This window comes from Stomoxys calcitrans, chromosome 4, assembly GCF_963082655.1.
Source record: "Stomoxys calcitrans chromosome 4, idStoCalc2.1, whole genome shotgun sequence".
NCBI classification, from domain to species: Eukaryota; Metazoa; Arthropoda; class Insecta; order Diptera; family Muscidae; genus Stomoxys; species Stomoxys calcitrans.
In genome coordinates this window covers 18970948-18992391 of record NC_081555.1, presented here as the reverse complement: position 1 = coordinate 18992391, position 21444 = coordinate 18970948, and the positions used below count along the sequence as shown (strand labels likewise).

Below are 21444 nucleotides of genomic sequence, written 5' to 3'. Positions count from 1 at the left end.
AGATTTTTGTTTGCATTATCTATGTTATCTTCTTGCTTGCAAATTCTCTGCTCACGTACGCACATGTATAGATACACGCACACGAATTTCTTCGTGTGTATTGGCAAATCGTCGATCAGCTTGATGGCATAATGGCGGATTGCACCATATGATTTGTGATTGTTGTACAAATGAGACCACCTTTAATTATTTCGCTGGAAGCAGACGGCCAGTTTGACGGTATAAATATGTCAGTTCTGTGTTTATATTCACAGCACATTACCGCATTATTTTGAACGTTCTCTTTGTGTTTCTCTTTCTCTCATTTTGAACACGTACACACACGCGGGTAAGTTTCTTTGGTTGTGTTGAGAACAAAGTCAATTTTGAAATGACATCTTGATGACGAAATGAAGGAATGCCCCTTATGGTAGAATGCATTGCACCAATTTTTGCATTTTAAGCAATTCGCAAATCAGAGTAAAGATATAAAAATTTCTAGTCTTCTTTTTCTCCCCAAAATTTAATGGGACCCATAGTTTAAGGTGGACTAGTTTTTTTCTCTCATCTGTTTTTATTTCACATGTGAGGAGAGCAATAGAGCTGCCATATACATAAATGTTAAAAAGAATAAAAAATAATATAAAATAAACATGGTTATAATTAAAAAACATTTGTACAATCAAAAATGTAATGAAATCGTATATATTTTAAGTAATAATATTCTATAAGGTTTAGTTTCTGTTTATTAAAAATTTTTATTTGTTTTGCTCTATATTTTTTTTTAATTTAAACTTTGGCAACCCTATGTTCGAAAAATGTAAACATTGCTGCCGTCGAAATTGCAACAAACCTGAAAACACGCTTTCCTGCCTCAAATTTTATTTATTCAATCGATAAATGATTTAATTTTCAATTAAATTGTGAAATCATTCATTAAACTTTAACAATATGCCCAAGGAACAGTTTCGTGAGGCTGACCTCATAAAGAAAATGTAAGTTTCATTGTTTTCATAATGCCGGCAAAGACTCAAATTAAGACCACCCTACTTGCCTCCTCAGATCACATGTGCAGTTCAGCATCAGCAGTCCCGAAGAAATTCAACAGGAGTCTCAATTGCGTATTGTGTCCAAGAATTTATATCAAGCTCAACGACAACCTGTTCCATATGGCGTTTTGGATCGTCGCATGGGTGTTAGCAGCAAAGATTCCACTTGTGAGACTTGTGGACAAGGCCTGAATGAGTGCATAGGGCATTTTGGTTATTTGGATCTCTCATTGCCCGTATTTCACATAGGACATTTCCGTTCCACCATTAATATATTGCAAATGATATGTAAATCGTGTTCACATGTCATGCTTAAAGATGTTGACAAGAAAATGTATGAGAAAAAGCTATTGAATCCCAACTTCAGTTATTTGGCCAAAAAGGCTTTGCATGGACAAATTTTGGCCAAAGCCAAGAAGTCTACAAAATGTCCAAACTGTGAAGCCATTAATGGAGGAGTGAAAAAAGGACCGGGTCTATTGAAAATTCTTCATGATCCCTATAAAGGCAAAAAGCAGGAATCGTTAATGTCTAAGGATCTGGACGATTTATTGCAGGCCACCGAAAACAATAGAGAATTAAATCAAATGCTTGGCAGTTATAATCATATGGAAGAATTGAATCCACTTACAGTCTTGGAATTATTTAAGAGTATACCAAAACCGGATATACCCTTGTTGGGTATGACCTGTGAGGGAGCAAATCCTGCTAATCTGATAGTGACTAGAGTTTTTGTGCCGCCAGTGTGCATAAGACCCTCTGTGGTGTCCGAAGTCAAGGCGGGAACGTAAGTTGCATATGTTGTTAGTATAACTGAAATTTTGTATAATGTTTGTGTTTCCAGCACCGAAGATGACTTGACCATGAAACAAAGTGAAATTCTGCTTATTAACGATGTCATACAAAAACACATGAGCGGCGGTGGTAAAATTGAACTCATTCAGGAAGATTGGGATTTCTTGCAATTGCATGTGGCCTTATATTTTCACAGTGAAATTTCCGGCATTCCTTTGAATATGGCCCCGAAAAAGACCACACGAGGGCTGGTGCAACGTCTAAAAGGCAAACAGGGCAGATTTCGCGGTAATCTCTCTGGAAAGCGTGTAGATTTCTCAGGCCGTACTGTTATCTCTCCCGATCCTAATTTGATGATACACCAAGTGGGGGTGCCTGAGAGAGTAGCTAAAATACTAACTTATCCCGAGAGAGTGAATCCAGCCAATATACAAAAAATGAAGGATTTGGTTAAAAATGGACCCAATGTTCATCCAGGTGCAAATTATGTTCAGCAGCGTGGTTCTACCTTTAAGAAATACTTGGCCTATGGCAATCGTGATAAGGTGGCGCATGATTTAAAATGTGGAGACATAGTAGAACGTCATCTTTGTGATGGCGATATTGTGCTCTTTAATCGCCAACCTTCTTTGCATAAAATGTCCATTATGTGTCATCAAGCCAAGGTACAGCCCCAAAGAACTTTCAGATTCAATGAGTGTGCCTGTACACCCTATAATGCTGATTTTGATGGTGATGAAATGAATTTACATTTACCCCAAACCGAAGAGGCCAGAGCTGAAGCCTTAATATTGATGGGCAATAAATCCAATTTGGTTACTCCAAAAAATGGTGAAATTCTTATTGCGGCCACACAAGATTTTATAACAGGTGGCTATTTGCTAACACAAAAGGATGAATTTCTAACCAGGGAACAGGCCATGCAATTGGCTGCTTGCTTTTTGGCAGGGCCCGATGCAAATATGCAGATTGATATGCCGCCACCAGCCATCTTAAAGCCACGTAAATTATGGACAGGAAAACAGATATTCAGTCTACTGCTGAAACCCAATAAACAATGTCCAGTGAAAGTAAATCTCATAACCAAAGGAAGAAATTACACCAGCAACTACGATTTATGTGTTAAGGATTCATGTAAGTTTATAGCTTCTAACAAGATACTCTGGGGAGATGTACTATAAATGTATGCTTTATTATATTTTCAGGGGTTATTGTAAGAAACTCCGAGTTAATATGTGGCTCTATGGATAAAAGCACTATGGGGTCTGGCACAAAAAATTGTATTTTCTATGTCATATTGAGAGACTTTGGCGAAACGTATGCCACCAAATGCATGTGGCGTCTGGCAAGGGTAAGTTTTTTGTTCTATTACAACGTATTTTAACTTTAAAGTGTTTGCTTGAGGAAAAGCTTTCCGATTATATTTAAATTAGTATGTATTCTCATTTCCTTCCTCCAACTGTTCAATCATCTGTGACATCTGTACAAATAGTCCATTACTGATATTGTTATAAAAACAAAAAACTTCTATTGACATATTATAGACAGTTTTTCTTAGAGCGAAATTGACAACACAATTTTACATATGTAGGTCAGGTTAAGGGGGGATGATGCTTAGCCATTTCCGTATGCTACACAACCGCGTAGATCAATAAAATGGAATGTCATATGTTTGTTGGTCTCACAAAACATGCAAAGCAAGTGTTGGAGTGGTTAAAGCCAAATGTCGAATCGGCCCCCTTACCCTGGTTGACGCCAGATCTAGGAGATAGGTAGGCAATTCAAGCGAAATTTTGTCTATAAAAATTAAAACTTGAAATTTTACAAAAAAAAATTTTTGATAAATTTTCTACAAAATATGTACAAATTTTGTAAAATTTTTGATAAAAAACCAAATTTTGTCGAAAAACTAGTCATTGAAAAGTCATTTTTCGACAGCATGTTCTTAAAATATCATTTTCTACCAAATTTTCTATAATGAATAAATTTCGACAAAATAATTTTTAAAAATCATATTTAGAAAAAATCTGTTATATAAAAATAAAATTGTTGCGCTTTTGCTGACTCCAACAGCTAAACCGATTTTCATGAAATTTTCACATATGCTAGAGTTTGCGCCCCCGGTGCAAATAGGATACTACATTTTTTGATATCTCCGAAAAGGGGCGGACCCTCCCCCCTGGCCCCAATTTTCAAAAACGCCAGATCCAGAAAAAAATGGTATAAAACTTTGGGGTAAATAACCTGGGGGCGCCCTATCCCAAAACCCACCCGAACGGACATGTTTACCGATTGAGGCAATATGGGTATCAAATGAAAGGTATTTAAGAGTAGAGTACGAACTTGGCATAAAAATGGCACCCTTGACAGCACTCATTGATATGTAAGAAGTTTGCCCCTGTTCCTTAGTGGAATGTTCATGGGCAAAATTTGCATTTTTGGATATATTTACCGATTGGGACAATATGGGACTCAAATGAAAAGTATTTGAGAATTAAATACGAATGTGGTATTAAACATTGGGCCCAAGTACCTAAGAGGCTGCCCCAAGCCAATTTGTACTGGGGGATACATATGGTAGTAAGTAAGAAACTTTTTTTTCGCGTGGTGCTAGTGAAGGCCCAGCAGAGAGGGCCGGGAATAACTAGTTGTGCTATAAAAATAAATTTTAGAGAACATTTTCTTTAAAAATCCAATTGGTTGTTGTTGTTTTTGTTGTAGCTGAGGCGGCAGCACTTGTCGATGAAGAACTCCATCGCGTCAATCCGGTACGTACAAGCGGCTGCCATGGGATTGGGTTGTTGTTGTAGCAGTCTGTTGTGCACTGAGGCTGCAGCCCTTTTCGATGAAGTACTCATCAATCAGGCCAATGGGATTGATTGACAAAATTATCTGTAAAAATTAAAATGAACATTTTTATAAAAATCGAATCTGATTAGAATTTTCTAAAAAGTAGAATTTCTATGATGCTTAAAGATGTTGACAAGAAAAAGCTATTGAATCCCAACTTCAGTTATTTGGCCAAAATGGCTTTGCATGGACAAATTTTGGCCAAAGCCAAGAAGTCCACAAAATGCCCAAACTGCGAAGCCATTAATGGAGGAGTGAAAAAGGGACCGGGTCTATAACTAAATTTCTTAAAAATTTTCTTCAAAAATTAAATTTTGCCAAAGTTTTCTAAAAATTTAAAATTTTAATAGAATTTTCTATAAAAATCAAATTTCGACAAAATTATATACAAAAGTCAAAAATTTAAGGGTATTTTTTATAAAAACTAAATTTACAAAAAAAAAATCAAATTCGACGAAATTTTCCAAAAAATTTCTAAAAAAAATTACAACTCAATAAAAATCTAACTTCGGCGAATTCTTGAATCAAAATTCTAAGAAAAATTTTTTTTGGAAAAATTTCTATAAAAAAAAAAATTATAAAATTCCCACAATTTTATAAAATTCTAAAAAATCAAGCATACAAAAAAAACAAGTAAAAGTGTGCTAAGTTCGCCCGGAGCGAATTATTGGAACACAACACACCACATGGATTCTGCTAAAAATTTATACAAACAAAATTTAGATGAAGGGCATAATTTTATTCCACCGTACCGTACCCTACTTGGCACAGTTTGTCGAAGTCATAACAAAACACTATGTGCAAAATTGTAGCTAAATTGGATAAAAATTTGCGCGTTGTAAGGGCTCAAGAAATCAAGTCGGGAGATCGGTTTATATGGGAGCTATATCAGGTTATAGACCGATTTCGACCGTACTTGGCACAGTTGTTGGAAATCATAACGAAACATTATGTGCAAAATTTTAGCCAAATCGAGTAAAAATTGAGACTTCCAGGGGGTCGAGAAGTCAAATCGGGAGATTGGTATATATGGGAGCTATATCAGGTTATAGACCGATTCGGACCGTACCTGGCACTATTGTTGGAAGTCATAACAAAACACTATGTGCAAAATTTTAGCCAAATCGAGTAAAAATTGCGACTTCCAGGGGGTCAAGAAGTAAAATCGGGAGATCGGTATATATGGGAGCTATATCAGGTTATAGACCGATTCGGACCGGAGTTGGTACAGTTGTTGAGATTCATAACGGAACACCACAAACGAAATTTCAGCCAAATCGGATGAAAACTGTGGCATCCAGGGGCTCAAAAAGTCAAATCGGGAGATCGGTCTATATGGGAGCTATATTCAAATCTGAACCGATATGGCCCATTTGCAATCCCCAACGACCTACATCAATATAAAGTATCTGTACAAAATTTCAAGCGGCTAGCTCTACGCGTTCGTCCGCTATCGTGATTTCGACAGACGGACGGACGGACAGATATGGCTAGATCAAATCAGAATGTCGAGACGTTCCAGAATATATATATATTTTATGGGGTCGCAGATCATTATTTCGAGGTGTTACAAACGGAATGAGTAGGTTAGTACACCCTTATCCTATGGTGGTGAGTATAAAAATTAATTTGGAGAAAATATTTATAAAAATTAAAAATTGGCAAAATTTTGGTATTAGAATTAAATATTGTAAAATTTTTGACAAAATTTCTAAAAATATAAAGTTTTCACGAACTTTTCTATAAGAATCACATTTTAATAAAATTTAAAAAAAAAAATTATTTAAAAAACTCAAAATTTCAAAGGAATTTTTTATAAAACCAAATTTTAATCAAATTTTCTAAAAAAAAACCATCTTGACGAAATTTCCCAAAAATTTTCTAAAAAAAATTAATTTAAAGAAAATTTTCTATAAAAATCGTATTTTGACGAATTTTTTAATCAAAATTTTATTTCGATAAATTTCTATGAAAATTTTATTGTAAAAAATTTCTATAAAAAGAATTCCCACAAAATTTTTTTATAAAAATTAAACGTTTGCAAAATCTTTTTAAAACCCAAATTGACGAAATTTTGGAAAAAAAATCCTAATTTCGACTATATTGTTTCGATAAATTTGTATATAAATTTAATTTAAGAAAAATTTTAATATATGAATAAAATTTTGTACAATTTTTTTAAAAAAAATAAAATTTTTACTAAATTTTCTACATAAATCACATTTTAATAGAACTTTTTAAAAATATCAAATTTCGACGAAATTATATAAAAGTAAAAATTTCAAAGGAATTTTTTATAAAAACCTCATTTTAATGAAATTTTCTAAAAAAAAAATCATTGTTGACGAAATTTTCCATAAAAATGCTACAAATTTTAACGATCTTTTGAATACAAATTTTATTTCGATAAATTTCTAAACAAAATTTAAATTTGGAAAAATTTTCTATAAAATTTTTAATTAAATGAAATTTTATTTAAAACAAGTAAACGCGTGCTAAGTTCGGCAGGGCCGAATCGTAAAACCCCTTCACCATGGATCGCATTTAGCGAGTTCTTTTCCCGGTATCTCTTTTTAGGCAAACAAAGGATAAAAGAAAAGAATTGCTGTGCTAATTGAATTAAATGTTGGAAACCACAGAAGAAGTCATTGTGTAAAATTTCAGCCAAATCGTATAAGAATTGCGCCCTTTAGGGGCTCAAGAAGTAAAATAGCCAAATCGTATAAGAATTGCGCCCCTTAGAGGCTCAAGAAGTAAAATAGGGAGATCGATTTATAAGGGAGCTGTATCAGTCTATAGACCGATTCAAACCATATTTGACACGTATATTGAAGGTGAGAAGCGGTTGTACAAAGCGGGAGAAGCGGTTGTACAAAATTTCAGCCAAATCGGATGAGAATTGCGCCCTCTAGAGGCTCAAGAAGTCAAGATCTCAGATCGGTTTATATGGCAGCTACATGAGGTTATTGTCTGATTTGAACCATATTTGACACAGTTGTTGGAAGTCACAACGAAACACGTCAAACCAAATTTCAGCCAAATCGGATAAGAATTGCGCCCTCTAGTGGTTCAAGAAGTCAAGATTCCAGATCGGTTTATATGACAGCTATATAAGATTATAGACCGATTTTAACCATATTTAGCACAGTTGTTGTAAGTCATTCCGAAACACCTTATGCAAAATTTCAGCAAAATCGGATAAGAATTGCGCCCTCTTTTGGCTCAAGAAGTCAAGATCCAAGATCGGTTTATATCGCAGCTATATCAAGTTATATACCGATTTAGACCGTACTTGGCACAGTTGTTGGAAGTTTAAACAAAACAATTTATTCTTAATTTCAGTAAAATTGAATAATAATTGCGCCCTCTAGCGGCTGAAGAAGTCGAGATTTAGTATCGGTTTATATGGCAGCTATATCAAAACATGGACCGATATGGTCTATTTACAAACCCCACCGACCTACACTAATAGGAAGTATTTGAATTTGTCCATTACTCCTGTGAAATGTAGCGAGCAGACAGACAGACAGACAGACGGACGGACATTGCTAGATCGACTTAAAATGTCATGACGAATATTTCGAGGAATTACAAACGGAATGAGGGAATTAGTATACCCCAACCCAAGGGTGGGGGTATAAAATATAGGAAATAAGTTTTGATAAAATTCGTCATAAAAAATAACAAAATCTTATATGGCGTATGGTATTTTGCAATAAACTTGGACTTTGAGCTGGGAGTTTTGTTTTGAACACTTGTGCTCAGTGTTCACAATATGAAGAGGCAATACTTCCCTTTTATTATATGATTCAGTAGCAAAGATTGGGCCTTGTCATGTGATGACATATTGGAGCTGCTACCTAGCGTGGATAATTAAGGTAATTCTTGTATTAGAGAAGGAGCAAGTTTAACGACTAAGCATTGCAGTTGACATCATGTCTAACATATTTCGTGCTAGACCTTATTATTTTTTACATTATGTGGTGCCTATCGAACCACGCGCCCATACTAAAAACCCTATTAATAAATCATTTTTTACCCAGATATGCTTTGTCAATGCTAATGAAATTTGTTCCAAACATTATCTTCTATTGTTTTGGTGGGAACTTAGTCTAATAATTTATTTTGTTTTGGCAATCTCTTCAAACAGCGACATGCTTCAAATTTTCTTTCCATTTCATGTTTTATTCTTTTGTTTCATTTATTGATAAACGTGCAAAAGCGTCGATGTTATTTGCAAATTAAAATCAGATTATTTGTGTCTTGTTGGTACTAAAAATTCCATATTATCTTATCAAGAGATTTAAATTATATACAACCAAAAAGTACTTCACCCGGAGACGTACCAAACACTTCAATCACCCAATTGTATGGGATTTTAGTATACCTATGTATTTTCCAGAACTATTTCTTAAATGAGAAAATTTATGGGAAGGAGTAAAAAACAATGACTAACTAAACTCACAGTTTTTGGCAATTTGTCCTATAACTAATCTACTGAAAGCCAAAGGTTTTCAAAATTCCTATTGTGAAATTGTGTCGATTTTATCTGCGTTTGACATGGTTAAGATATGTCCACCACTTGTCATAAGCTGTCTGACAAGAATTCATGCAGTGTCTTTTGATGTTTTGTAAAGTGCGTGTAACAAAACTACCCTTCCGCAAGGGAAAGGGTTACAAACCTTACTTTCCCCAAGGGACAGGGTAACAAAACTACCCGTCCCTAAGGGAAAGGGTAACATAACAACCCTTCCGAAGGCGAAAGGGTAATAAAACTACCCTTCAACAAGGAAAAGGGTAATAAAACTACCCTTCCACAAGGGAAAGGGTAACAAAATTATCAATTCCCAGGGGTAAACGTAACAAAACTACGCTTTTACAGGGGAAAAGGTAACAAAGGGAAACAAACTACCCTTTTCCTTTGGAAAGGGTAGCCAAACTACCGTTCCCCAATGGAAGTGGTAATAAAACTACCCGTCCCCAAGAGAATGCAGTTTGGTTACCCTAACTGCACTTCCCCAAGTGAAAGGGTATCAAAAATGCACATCCCCAAGGGAAAAGGTAACAAAACTACCATTTCCCCAAGGGAAAGGGTATGAAATGTAGCCTTCCCCAGGGAAAACTCAACATAACAACCCTTGGGGAAAGGGTAGCTTTTCCTCAAGGAAAAGGGTAACAAAAGTACACTTCTACAAGAGAAAGGGAAACAAAACTACCCTTCAACAAGGGAAAGGGTAACAAACCTAACTTAACTTAACAAAACTATCCTTTCCCCAAGGTAAAGGGTATCCAAACTACCCTTCCCCAGGGAAAAGGGTAACATAACAACCCTTCACCAAGGAAAAGGGTAACAAAACAGCCCTTTTCCCAAGGAAAGGGTAACAAAACTACCCTCCTCAAGGGAAAGGGTAACGAAACTACACTTCCCCAAGGGAAAAGATAACAAAACTGCACTTCCCAAAGGGATAGGCTAACATTACTACTCATCACCAAGGAAAAGGGCAACAAAACTACCCTTTCCCTAAGAAAAAGGGTAACTAACCAACCCTTTCTCAAAAGAAAAGCGTAACAAAACTACCCTTCCGCAGGGAAAAGGGTAACATAACAACCCTTCACCAAGGAAAAGGGTAACAAAACTGCCCGTCCTCAGGGGAAAGGGCAACAAAACTACCCGTCCCTAAGGGAAAGGGTAACCAAACTACCCTTCCACACGGAAAAGGGTAACATAACAACCCTTCACCAAGGAAAAGGGTAACAAAACTACACTTTCCCCAAAGTAAAGGGTAATAAAACTACCCTTTAACTTGGGCAACAAAACTATCCTTCCACAAGGGAAAGGATAATAAACTTCACTTTCCCCAAGGGAAAGGGTACCAAAACTTCACGCCCTCAAGAAAAAGGGTAACATAACTACCCTTCCCCAAGCAAAGGGTGACAAAACTACCCTTTCACTTGGGGAACAATATTACCCTTCCGCAAGGGAAAGGGTAACAAATGTAACTTTCACCATGGAAAAGATAACAAAACTACCCGGGAAAGGGTAACAAAAATATCTTTTCCCCAAGATAAAGGGTATCAATACTACCCTTCCCCAGGGAAAAGGGTAACAAAACTACCCTTTCCCCAAGGGAAAGGGTAACGAAACTACACTTCCCCAAGGGAAGGGCTAATATTACTACCCATCCCCAAGGGAAAGGGTAACAAAACTACCCGTCCACAAGGAAAAGGTAACAAAACCATCCTTTCCCAAGGGAAAAGGTAACACAACTGCCCGTCCCCAAGGAAAAGGGTATCAAAACTACCCGTTTCCAAGAGAAGGGGTATGTAAAACTACCTGTCACCAAGGGAAAGGGTAACCAAACTACCCTTCCGCAGGGAAAAGTGTAACATAACAATTCTTCACCAAGGAAAAGGGTAACAAAGCTACACTTTCCCCAAAACAAAGGGTAACCAAACTACCCATTAACTTGGGGAACAAAACTACCCTTCCACAAGGATAAGAGTAACAAAACTACCCGCCCCCAAAGGAAAGGGTGACATGACTACGCTTCCACAAGCAAAGGGTAACAAAACTACCCCTTCACTTGGAGGAACAAAACTACCTCTGCACAAGGGAAAGGGTAACAAACCTAACTTTCCCCAAGGGAAAGAGTAACCAAACTACCCTTCTGCAGGGAAAGGGTAACATAGCAACCCTTCACCAAGGAAAAGGGTAAAGAAAACTATCCTTTCCCGAAGGTAAAGGGTATCAAAACTACCCTTCCCCAGGGAAATGGGTAACATAACAACCTTTCACCAAGGAAAAGGGAAACGAAACTACACTTTCTCCAAAGCAAAGAGTAACAAAACTGCCCTTTAACTTGGGGAACAAAACTACCCTTCCACAAGGGAAAGTGTAACAAATCTGCACTTCCACAAGAGATAGGCTAACAAAACTACCCTTCCACAAGAAAAAGGGTAACAAACCTAACATTCCCCAAGGGAAAGGGTAACAAAACTACCCTCCCTAAGGGAAAGGGTAACAAAACTACGCGTCCCTAAGGGAAAGGGTAACATAACAACACTTCCGTAGGCGAAATGGTAAAGAAACTACCCTTCCACAAGGGAAAGGGTAACAAAACTACCCTTCCACAAGGAAAAGGGTAACAAAACTACCCTTCCACGAGAGAAAGGGTAACAAAACTACCCTTTAACATGGTGAACAAAACTACACTTTCACAAGGGAAAGGGCTACCAAACCGCACTTCTCCAAAGGAAAAGGTAACCAAACTGCGGTTTCCCAAAGAAAAGAGTAACGAAACTGCACTTCCCCAAGGGAAAAGCTAACAAAACTACCCTTTCCCCGAGGGAAAGAAAAAATGGTATGGCCGCCATGTAAAAACTTCTCCCCAAGGAGGTATCGCACTGCGACAGGTCTAGACAACATTCATGCAGACACTGTAGCAAATGCGGTAATTGGCTATCGGGTGAATGTAGTCCTTGGAGAACGACCGCCTCTCATTGCACCTGAAGAGATCGACCTCCCCCTGCCAACCAGAGTAGTTCTGGCTCAATTAAGTTCCGCCAGATGCAGCCGCCTCAACTCCTACAGAGCAAGGATTGATGCTGACGTACAAGATGTATGTTCCGATTGTAACCAGGGACCGCACGATACAAGTTACCTGTTTAACTGGCCGGCCAGACCCACTCAACTCAGACGCAGATCCCTGTGGACGCACCCCATCTTAGTCGCAGAGTTCCAGGGTCTTGACACTCAACAGAATCAAGCAGACGAAAAATAGAACACAATAAACTGCTACAACAACAACAACAACAACCTCTCTGTAGAGAAGTTTGTCCGCTGTTCCTATATGGAATGTTGGTGGTGAAATTTGCATTTGTTGTTGTAGCAGCGTGTTGTAAACGGAGGCGACAGCCGTTGCCGATACAGAACTCCATCGGGTCAATCCGGTACATACAACTGGCTGCCATGGAATTGTGCATTTGTTTCAGTGGTTAAGTAATGAAGTTTGTCCGCTGTTCCTATATGAAATGTTCGTGATGAAATTTGCATTTGTTCCACTTAAAACTCCGAGTCAGAAAATTCCAGAATAACCCGAGGTTAAAACGGCTGAAAAAAACTTGCGGTCTTGAGTTATCACCAATCCAAAATATGGTTAGAGAAATAGCCAAACGTGACGTTTGGAAATATTTAACTTCCCCTTACAGCTAGAAAGACGGGAAAAACCACTCTGCCCATAGCAATCTTAAAATCGGGCAATTTGCAACAACTCTGCAATCCCATTTAGCAGGGTATTATCTTCTCGTATATACTTGAAGGCTTTATCTTTTTGTCTATTCATTTCGGGGTTTTTTTTCGGCATGGAAACATCGCTTTTTTCTTCATGTAATAAGAGAAATTTATTTGGAATTTCTCTGGATTATTTAGTAAATTCCAGTTATATTTTGTATAAAAGGTATAAACGAAGTCAATCTAGCAAAGGCCGACGGCAAACCTTCGGTACACTGATCCAAAGCCACAAATGAATTGATACCAATTTGTATCCAATTTAAATTGGGATCTTTGGTGATCAATGGACCACCAGAATCTCCATTACAAATAGACATATTGGCTACACCATAACCCTTGCCGCACATGGTGGAATCAATGACCAGGCCTGATTCGAAAACATCACTGCACTCTTCATTGGTGATAATCTCAACTTGGGCCCACAGCAGATTGGGCGAAGGCTCCATGTATTCATCGCTCGTAATGCCAAATCCAGCAATTGTGGCAACAGTTCCCACAAAATCATCCGAGACCATTGAAGAAGGTACCAGAGTTATGGGCGCAATGGTGCTACTAAATGTCAAAGATTCGGGTAATTGCAGCAAACAGACATCATTGTTATAATTGGTATCATTATAGCCGGGATGGATTTCGATTTTGGTGACTGTCATGTTAAGGGCAGTATCATCATATAGATCTATGGTGCCAAATCTTACAATCAACGAATCATAGCCGTAACAGCAATGGGCTGCAGTCAAAACCCAGGAATCGGAAATAATGGAGCCTCCGCATAAGAGATCATCATATTCATCCAGTTTAATGATGACTTGCCAGGGGAATTGTCCAAGATAAGCATTTTGGCCAGAGATTATGCGACCCTAAGAAACATTAGAAATTGAAAAATATTTTCTTTAAACTTTCTTCTCTAAGACTTGCCTCTATTTTGGCACTTTGTGCCAACACCAATGCCCCCATAATGAAGAGTACCAATAAAGGCAATGCAAATTTCTGCATTTTTACGGGCTGACGTTTTTTTATACTGGCTCTAGTAGTTATAACACCACGAATGTGCTTGCTAGACTATTTTAACTTTCTTTTAGACACCTAATCGGGGGTTCACTTCAAATATATCGCAGCTGATGGCGATTTCTTGTAATTGATATTTTTGAAGTACTAGATAACAAAATGTGTCTCTCCTTCTCTCGCACTCCTCGATACATTTTGGAGAGCTTATTTTAGCAAATAAACTAAGATAAGCTTTTTTTGCTTACTCCTAAAATTCGAATAGAAACACAGAAGATTGTTGTGACGTATCAGTAGTGTAGGATTCGATAAAAGACCGAACCAGTGATATTGAAAAGTTGTTATTACCTTGTCTTAATTGCCATAAACAATGACGGAGGTAAACCAGAGAAAAGTACACTTAAGCCACCAATGAATTTTATTTATGATTTCGTGGGAAACAAGAAATTATTAAACAAATAATACCGCCAAATTCGTTTATAACATTGCATTTCACCACTGAAGTGATGTTTAATATAACGACCTAATCAGTGAGTTATAAGCAGTTTGAAGTAGAACCATACAAAGTATTTTTAACAGCGCTAAGATAATGAATATTTTATGGAAATTTTTTATTTGCATTAAGGTTAACATAAACCTTAAAGTTTTCAAACAGACAAAGAGAATTTTCTTTGAAAAAAATTTCGTAGAAATCAGGCCATTTAACATCACTTGATGCTTCTGTGATAGTGTAAAAGAGGGTTCTGGTTCATTTGAGCGCAAAACAAGTAAAAAGGCGTTAAGTTCGGCCGGGCCGAACTTTGGATACTCACCACCTCGAGTATATATGTAAATCACCTTTCGTCAAAATCCGGTGAAAAATGCATACCTTATGCCTCATAGCAGCTATATCGAAATATGTTGCGATTAGGACCACATACTAATAATTACAAGTCATTGTTTAATTGTGTATAACAATATATTAGTCTATTTAGTAGCTATATCTACAAATAAACCGATCTGAACCATATACGACATGGATGTGGAACACCCTAACATAAATCACTGTGTCCAATTTCAGTGAAATCGGATTATAAATGTGCCTTTATGGGGCCAAGTTTTTAAATCGAGATATCAGTGTATATAGCAGCCATATCCAAATGTGGACCGATTTGTACCAAGTTTCAGAAAAATATCGACTGGCCTAACACAACTTGCTGTCTCCGATTTCGGTCAAATCGGACAATAAATGCGCCTTTAATGGCCCATGGATCGAAGAAGTATGACAAAGGGCATAACACAACTTGCTGTCTTAAATTTCGGCGAAATCGGACAATAAATGCGCCTTTTTATGGGCCCAAAACCCTAATTGGTGAGATCGGTCTATATGGCAGCTATATTCAAATCTTAACCGAACTGGGCCAAATTGCAGAAGTATGTCGAAGGGCTTAACTTAACTCACTGTCATCAAATTTCGACGAAATCGGACAATAAATGCGCCTTTTATGGACCCAAACCCTTAAATCGAGAGATCGGTCTATCTGGGCCAAATTGAAGAAAGATGTCGAAGAGCCTAACGCAACTGTGCCAAATTTGGCAAAATCGGACAATAAATGCGCCTTTTATGGGCCCAAAACCTTAAATCGAGAGATCGGTCTATATGGCAGCTATATCCAAATCTGAACCGATCGAGGCCAAATTGCAGAAAAATGTCGAAGGGCCTAACGCAACTGACTGTGCCAAATTTCAGCAAAATCGGATAATAAATGTGGCTTTTATGGGCCTAAGACCCTAAATCGGCAGATCGGTCTATATGGAGGCTATACCAACATATAGTCCGATATAGCCCTTCTTCGAACTTAACCTGCTTATGGACAAAAAAAAAAAAAAGAATCTGTGCAAAATTTTAACTTAATATCTCTATTTTTAAAGACTGTAGCGTGATTTCAACAGACAGACGGACGGACATGGCTAGATCGTCTTAGATTTTTACGCTGATCAAGAATATATATACCTTATAGGGTCGTAAATGGATATTTCGATGTATTGCAAACGGAATGACAAAATGAATATTCCCCCATCCTACGGTGGTGGGTATAAAAAGAAAAGCTTAGAGTTGCCAGAAAGTTTCAGCAAGACCTGAGAGGCGAGTTGGGCCTTTTTGACAATCTGTATGATATATTATAGTGACAACTCCGTTATTTCTATAGCCTCCACGATAGGATGGGGGTAGACTAATTTCGTCATTCAGTTTGCAACACCTCGAAATATGCGTCTAAGACCCCATAAAGTATATTTTTGATCGTTATGACATTTAAAGTCGATCTATCCATGTTCGTCCGCCCGAAACTGTCTGTCGAAAACATGCTAACTTTCGAAGAAGTTAAGCTAGGCGCTTGAAATTTTGCACAAATACTTGGGTTTGTAAATGGGCCAAATTGGTCCATGTTTTGATATAGCTGTCATATAAACCTATTTGGGGTCTTGACTTCTTGAGCCTCTAGAGGGCGCAATTTTCTTCCGATTTAACTGAAATTTTGCACGTGGTGTGTTGGTATCACTTTCAACAACTGTGCTAAGTATGCTTAAAATTGGTTTATAACCTGATATAAATAGTTTTCAACAACAGTGCTAAGTATGGTTCAAATCGGTTCATAACCTGGTATAGCTGCCATATAAACCGATCCTGGATCTTGACTTCGTGAGCCTCTAGAGGGTGCAATTCTCATCCGATATGGCAGAACTTTTGTACAACTACTTCTCTCATGACCTTCAACATACGTGTCCAATATGGTCTGAATCGATCTATTGGGTTAGCCAAAAAGTAATTGCGGATTTTTCATATAGTCGGCGTTGACAAATTTTTTCACACCTTGTGACTTTGTAATTGCATTCTTTCTTCTGTCAGTTATCAGCTGTTACTTTTAGCTTGCTTTAGAAAAAAAGTATATTTGATTAAAGTTCATTCTAAGTTTTATTAAAAATGCATTTACTTTCTTTTAAAAATTCCGCAATTACTTTTTGGGCAACCCAATATTACTTGATACAGCTCCCAAATAAACCGATCTCCCGATTTTGCTACTTGAGCCCCTACAAGGCCCAATTCTTATCCGAATGTGCTGACATATTACACAATGACTTCTACAATGTTCATCAGCATTCAATTCATTTATGGTCCGTATCGGACTATAACTTGATATAGCTCCATATCATTACAGTTCTTATTCATTATTCTTTGTTTGGTTAAAAAGAGATACCGCGCAAAGAACTCGACAAATGCTAGCCATGGTGGAGGGTATATAAGATCCGGCCCGGCCCCTATATTCTCGATTAACGCAAACTGCTCTATATATTTTACGAAGAATCTTTCTCTCAAATACTTCAAGCACTGCCTCATCTTCTTTCACAAGTACCCATGCCTCAGAACCATGTAACAACACGGGTAGAATCAGTGTCTTGTATAGAGTAATTTTCGTCTGTCGAGAGGTGGCCTTGTTTCTAAACTGCTTACTTCGTCCAAAGTAGCATCTGTTTGCCAGTATTATTCTCCGCTTCATCTCAAAACTGGTGTCATTCGTTTCGGTTATGGCGGTGCCGAGGTAGAAAAAGTTGCGGACTATCTCAAAGTTGTGGTTCCCAACTTTCTCCATTTTTTTATCTGCTCGGTTGTACAAGCCGTTTTGGGAGTTAAAACCATCCATTTCGTCTTATCTTCATTTACTGCCAGAACCATTTTCCCTCACTCTTTTTCGATTCTTTCAAATGCTGCAGTTAATACTACCGGTGAACGACCTATGATGTCGAAGTCGCCGGCATAGGCGAGTAGCATGTGTTCTCTTGTGATTGGTGTTCCATATCTGTTCACATATGCATCTCGTATAATCTTCTCTAGCAGGATATTAAAGAGCTCACACGATAGGCTGTCTCCTTGTCTGAAACCTCGTTTAGTGTTAAATGGTTCGGAGAGATTCTTTCCTATTCTTACTGAGGAACGCGTATCAGCAAGTGTCACCCTGCAGAGTCTTATTAATTTTGCAGGGATACCAGAGTCAGACATGGATTGAAATACTTTTAAACGTAAAGGGGTATCGAAAGCGGCTTTGTAGTCAACAAAGAGATGGTATGTGTTGATTTGTCCTTCTCGGATCTTTTCCAGGATTTGGCACATCTCTGATCCAGTGTGGATTTACCAGGTCTAAAGCCGCATTGATAGCGCCCAATTATCTCCTTGACTTTAGGTTTTAATCTTTCACAGAGTACGCTCGAGAGTATCTTGTCTGCGATGGGGGGCAGACTTATTCCTCTGTAGTTGGCACATTCCGTCTTGTCTCCTTTCTTGTGTACGGGACATAGTATACTTAAATTCCAATCATCGGGTATGCGTTCTTTTAGCTAGATTACTTAGATAAGCTGATGCATACGCCTTATCGTGTAGCCTCCGGTCTTAGGTAATTCAGCAGGTAACCCGTCGCCTCCTGCTGCCTTGTTGTTCTTCAATCGGGTCACTGCTACTTGGGCCTCATTCTGACTAGGAGGTCAACATTATATACCATCATCATTGACCGGTTCTTCGGTATCCTCTTCGCCGCCAACGTCGGTCACTAGCAGTTGGGTAAAATGTTTTTTCCTAATCCTCATCATGCTATCTGTGTCAGTTACCAGATTTCCTTTTTTATCTCTGCAGAAGGATGTGCCTGCACCAAAGCCATCGATTTGATGTTTAGTTCTTTGGTAGAATTTCCGGACTTCATTCTGACTCCAGTACATCTCAATTCACTCATACTCACGCCTTTCCATTGTATTTTTCTTTCTGCGGAATAGACGTTTCTCCTCTCTCCTTTCCTCCCGTTACCTCTCCTTCATCTGGCGTATTGCTATTGACTTCAGGGTTGCACTATATGCCGCATTCTTGGCTTCAGTAGCATCTTGACACTCTTGGTCGTACCACTCGCACACTCTTGGGGAGGCTTCCGGTAACCAAGTACGGATTTCGCGACATTTTCCATGGAGTGAGCAATGGTTGGTCACTGCGCCATTATGTCATCGGAACAAGGAGTGCTTTCATCAAGCAATTGGGTCAGTCGAGTGGAGTATGCCGCTGCCATCTGTTGTGTTTGCAACTTTTCAATGTCGAGCTTCCGTGCAGTGTTAGATCGTACTTTTCTCGCCATGTTCAAACAGGTGCGAACCTTTGCTGCAACAAGGTAATGACCGAATCTATATTTGCTCCCCCGATCGATCGTACATCTAACACGCAGGATGAATCTCTTCCATCTATCACAACGTGATCAATTTGGTTCCTCGTGTGTTAAACGGGTGACAGCCATGAGGCTTTGTGAATATTTTAATGTTCAACTACAATGTTTTTTGCCGCGGTGAAATCTATCAGCGTCAACCCATTACTGGACGTTATCACGTGGAGGCTAAACTTTCCGACTGTTGGACCAAATATGTCTTCCTTCCGTATCTTCGGAATAAAATCTTCCAGAACGATTTTCATATCCTGGGCGGGACAGCGGTCATATTCTCTCTCTAGGCGCTCGTAGAAAATATCCTTGTTCTGCTCGTCCTTGCCTTCCGTTGGGGCATGGGCACAAATAAGGCTGATGTTGAAGAATTTGGTTTTTATGCGGATTGTGGCTAGCCTCTCATACACCGGAGTAAAGCTGCAGACAAGGTGTTTCAGTCTCCGGCTAACCACAAATCCACAGCCAAATGCATGCCTCGTGCTATGGCAGCTATAGTATAGTTCGTCAACGTTTGGTGTTGTAGGGACGCCATTCTCAGTCCATCGCACTTCCTCTAAGGCGGTAATATCGCCTGGTACTTCTCTAATATATCCGCCAACGCGTATAATGCACCTTCTCTATAGAGAGTGCTGACATTCCAGGTGCAGATCCGCATATCATGGCCCATTTAATACCCACCACCGAATGATGGGGGTATATTCATTTTGTCATTCCGTTTGCAACACATGGAAATATCCATTTCCGACCCTATAAAGTATATATATTCTAGATCAGCGTAAAAATCTAAGACAATCTAGCCCTGTCCATCCGTCTGTCTGTTGAAATCACGCTACAGTCTTTAAAATACAGATATTGAGCTGAAACTTTGCACAGATTCGTTTTTTTAAGGCTATAAGCAGGTTAAGTTAGAAGATGGGCTATATTGGACTATATCTTGATATAGCCCCCGTATAGACCGATCCGCCGATTTAGGGTCTTAGGCCCATAAAGATACATTTATTATACGATTTTGCTGAAATTTGCTGAAATTTGGAAAATTAGTCCTTTCTATATCCCACTTCAATTTGGCCCAGATCGGTTCAGATTTAGATATAGTTGCCATATGGACCCATCGCTCGATTTAACGTCTTGGGCCCATAAAAGGCGCATTTATTGCCAGATTTTGCCAAAACTTGTGAAAGTGAGTTGTGTTAGGCCCCTTGACATCTTTTTGCCATTTGGCCTTGATCGGTCCAGATTTGGATATAGCTGTCATATAGACCGATCTCTCGATTTAAGGTTTAGGGCCCATAAAAGACGCATTTATTATCCGATGTCGCCAAAATTTGGAACAGTTAGTTGTGTTAGGCCCCTCGACATCTTTCTGCTATATGGCATAGATTGGTTCAGATTTGGATATAGCTGCCATATAGACCGATCTCTCGATTAAAGGTTTTAGACCCATAAGAGGCGCGTTTATTGTCCGATTTCGCCGAAATTTGGGACAGGGAGTAGTGTTAGGCCCTTCGACAGCCCTCTTCAATTTGGTCCAGATCGGTTCAGATTTGGATATAGCTGCCATATAGACCGATGCCTTGATTTAGGGTCTTGGGCCCATAAAATGCGCATTTATGGTCCGATATCGCCAAAATTTGGGACAGTGAATTGTGTTAAGTTCTTCGAAACCCTTCTTCGATTTGGCCCAGATCGGTTTAGATTTGGATATAGCTGCCATATAGACCGATCTCTCGATTTAAGGTTTTAGACCCATAAAAGGCGCATTTATTGTCCGATTTTGCCGAAATTTGGAACAGGGAGTTGTGTTAGGCCCTTCGACAGCCCTCTTCGATTTGGCCCAGATCGGTTCAGATTTGGATATAGCTGCCATGTAGACCGATCTCTCGATTTAAAGTCTTGGCCACATAAAATGCACATTTATAAGCTGATTTCGCTGAAATTTGAAACAGTGACTTATGTTAGGCTTTTCATTTGCGTTTTTACTATTCCTTTGTTTCTCATAGTAGTTCTCATAGTTTTCCGGGGGCGGGTTGCTGGCCCAGCGTCCCAACCCCATGAGTTTTATGGGATTGTCCATATATCCCTCCTTGTGGCCGCTTGCTCCAAGATCCGACGCTCGTCTCCAGCCGCTCCTAACCTGGGAACAGACGCTGATGTTGCCCATTGACGGCACCAATAACTCGCCTTGTCATTTCGAGTATCATTGCCACTCAGTATTTAATTAAGAGCCAGTGCCACCTGACTCCTTGGCAGT

The 21444-nt window shown here is 38.6% G+C and overlaps 2 protein-coding genes across 2 annotated transcripts in view; one reads left to right on the top strand and one right to left on the bottom strand.

Annotated features, from left to right (window-relative positions):
* Window positions 1-815: 815 nt before the first annotated feature.
* Window positions 816-21444, top strand: part of LOC106087100 (DNA-directed RNA polymerase III subunit RPC1) — a 31975-nt gene continuing 11346 nt past the window's right edge. Inside the window, exons 1-4 of the mRNA XM_013252016.2 lie at window positions 816-974; window positions 1042-1815; window positions 1873-2957; window positions 3029-3174. Of these exons, the coding sequence (XP_013107470.1) occupies window positions 931-974; window positions 1042-1815; window positions 1873-2957; window positions 3029-3174 (2049 nt within the window). The 5' untranslated portion in view covers window positions 816-930. The remainder of the gene's footprint in view (window positions 975-1041; window positions 1816-1872; window positions 2958-3028; window positions 3175-21444) is intronic.
* Window positions 13048-14043, bottom strand: LOC106087102 (brachyurin). Its single transcript, NM_001311247.1, is given in 2 exon segments — window positions 13048-13820; window positions 13879-14043. Coding segments are annotated over 2 exon segments (801 nt in total). The 5' UTR covers window positions 13957-14043; the 3' UTR covers window positions 13048-13097.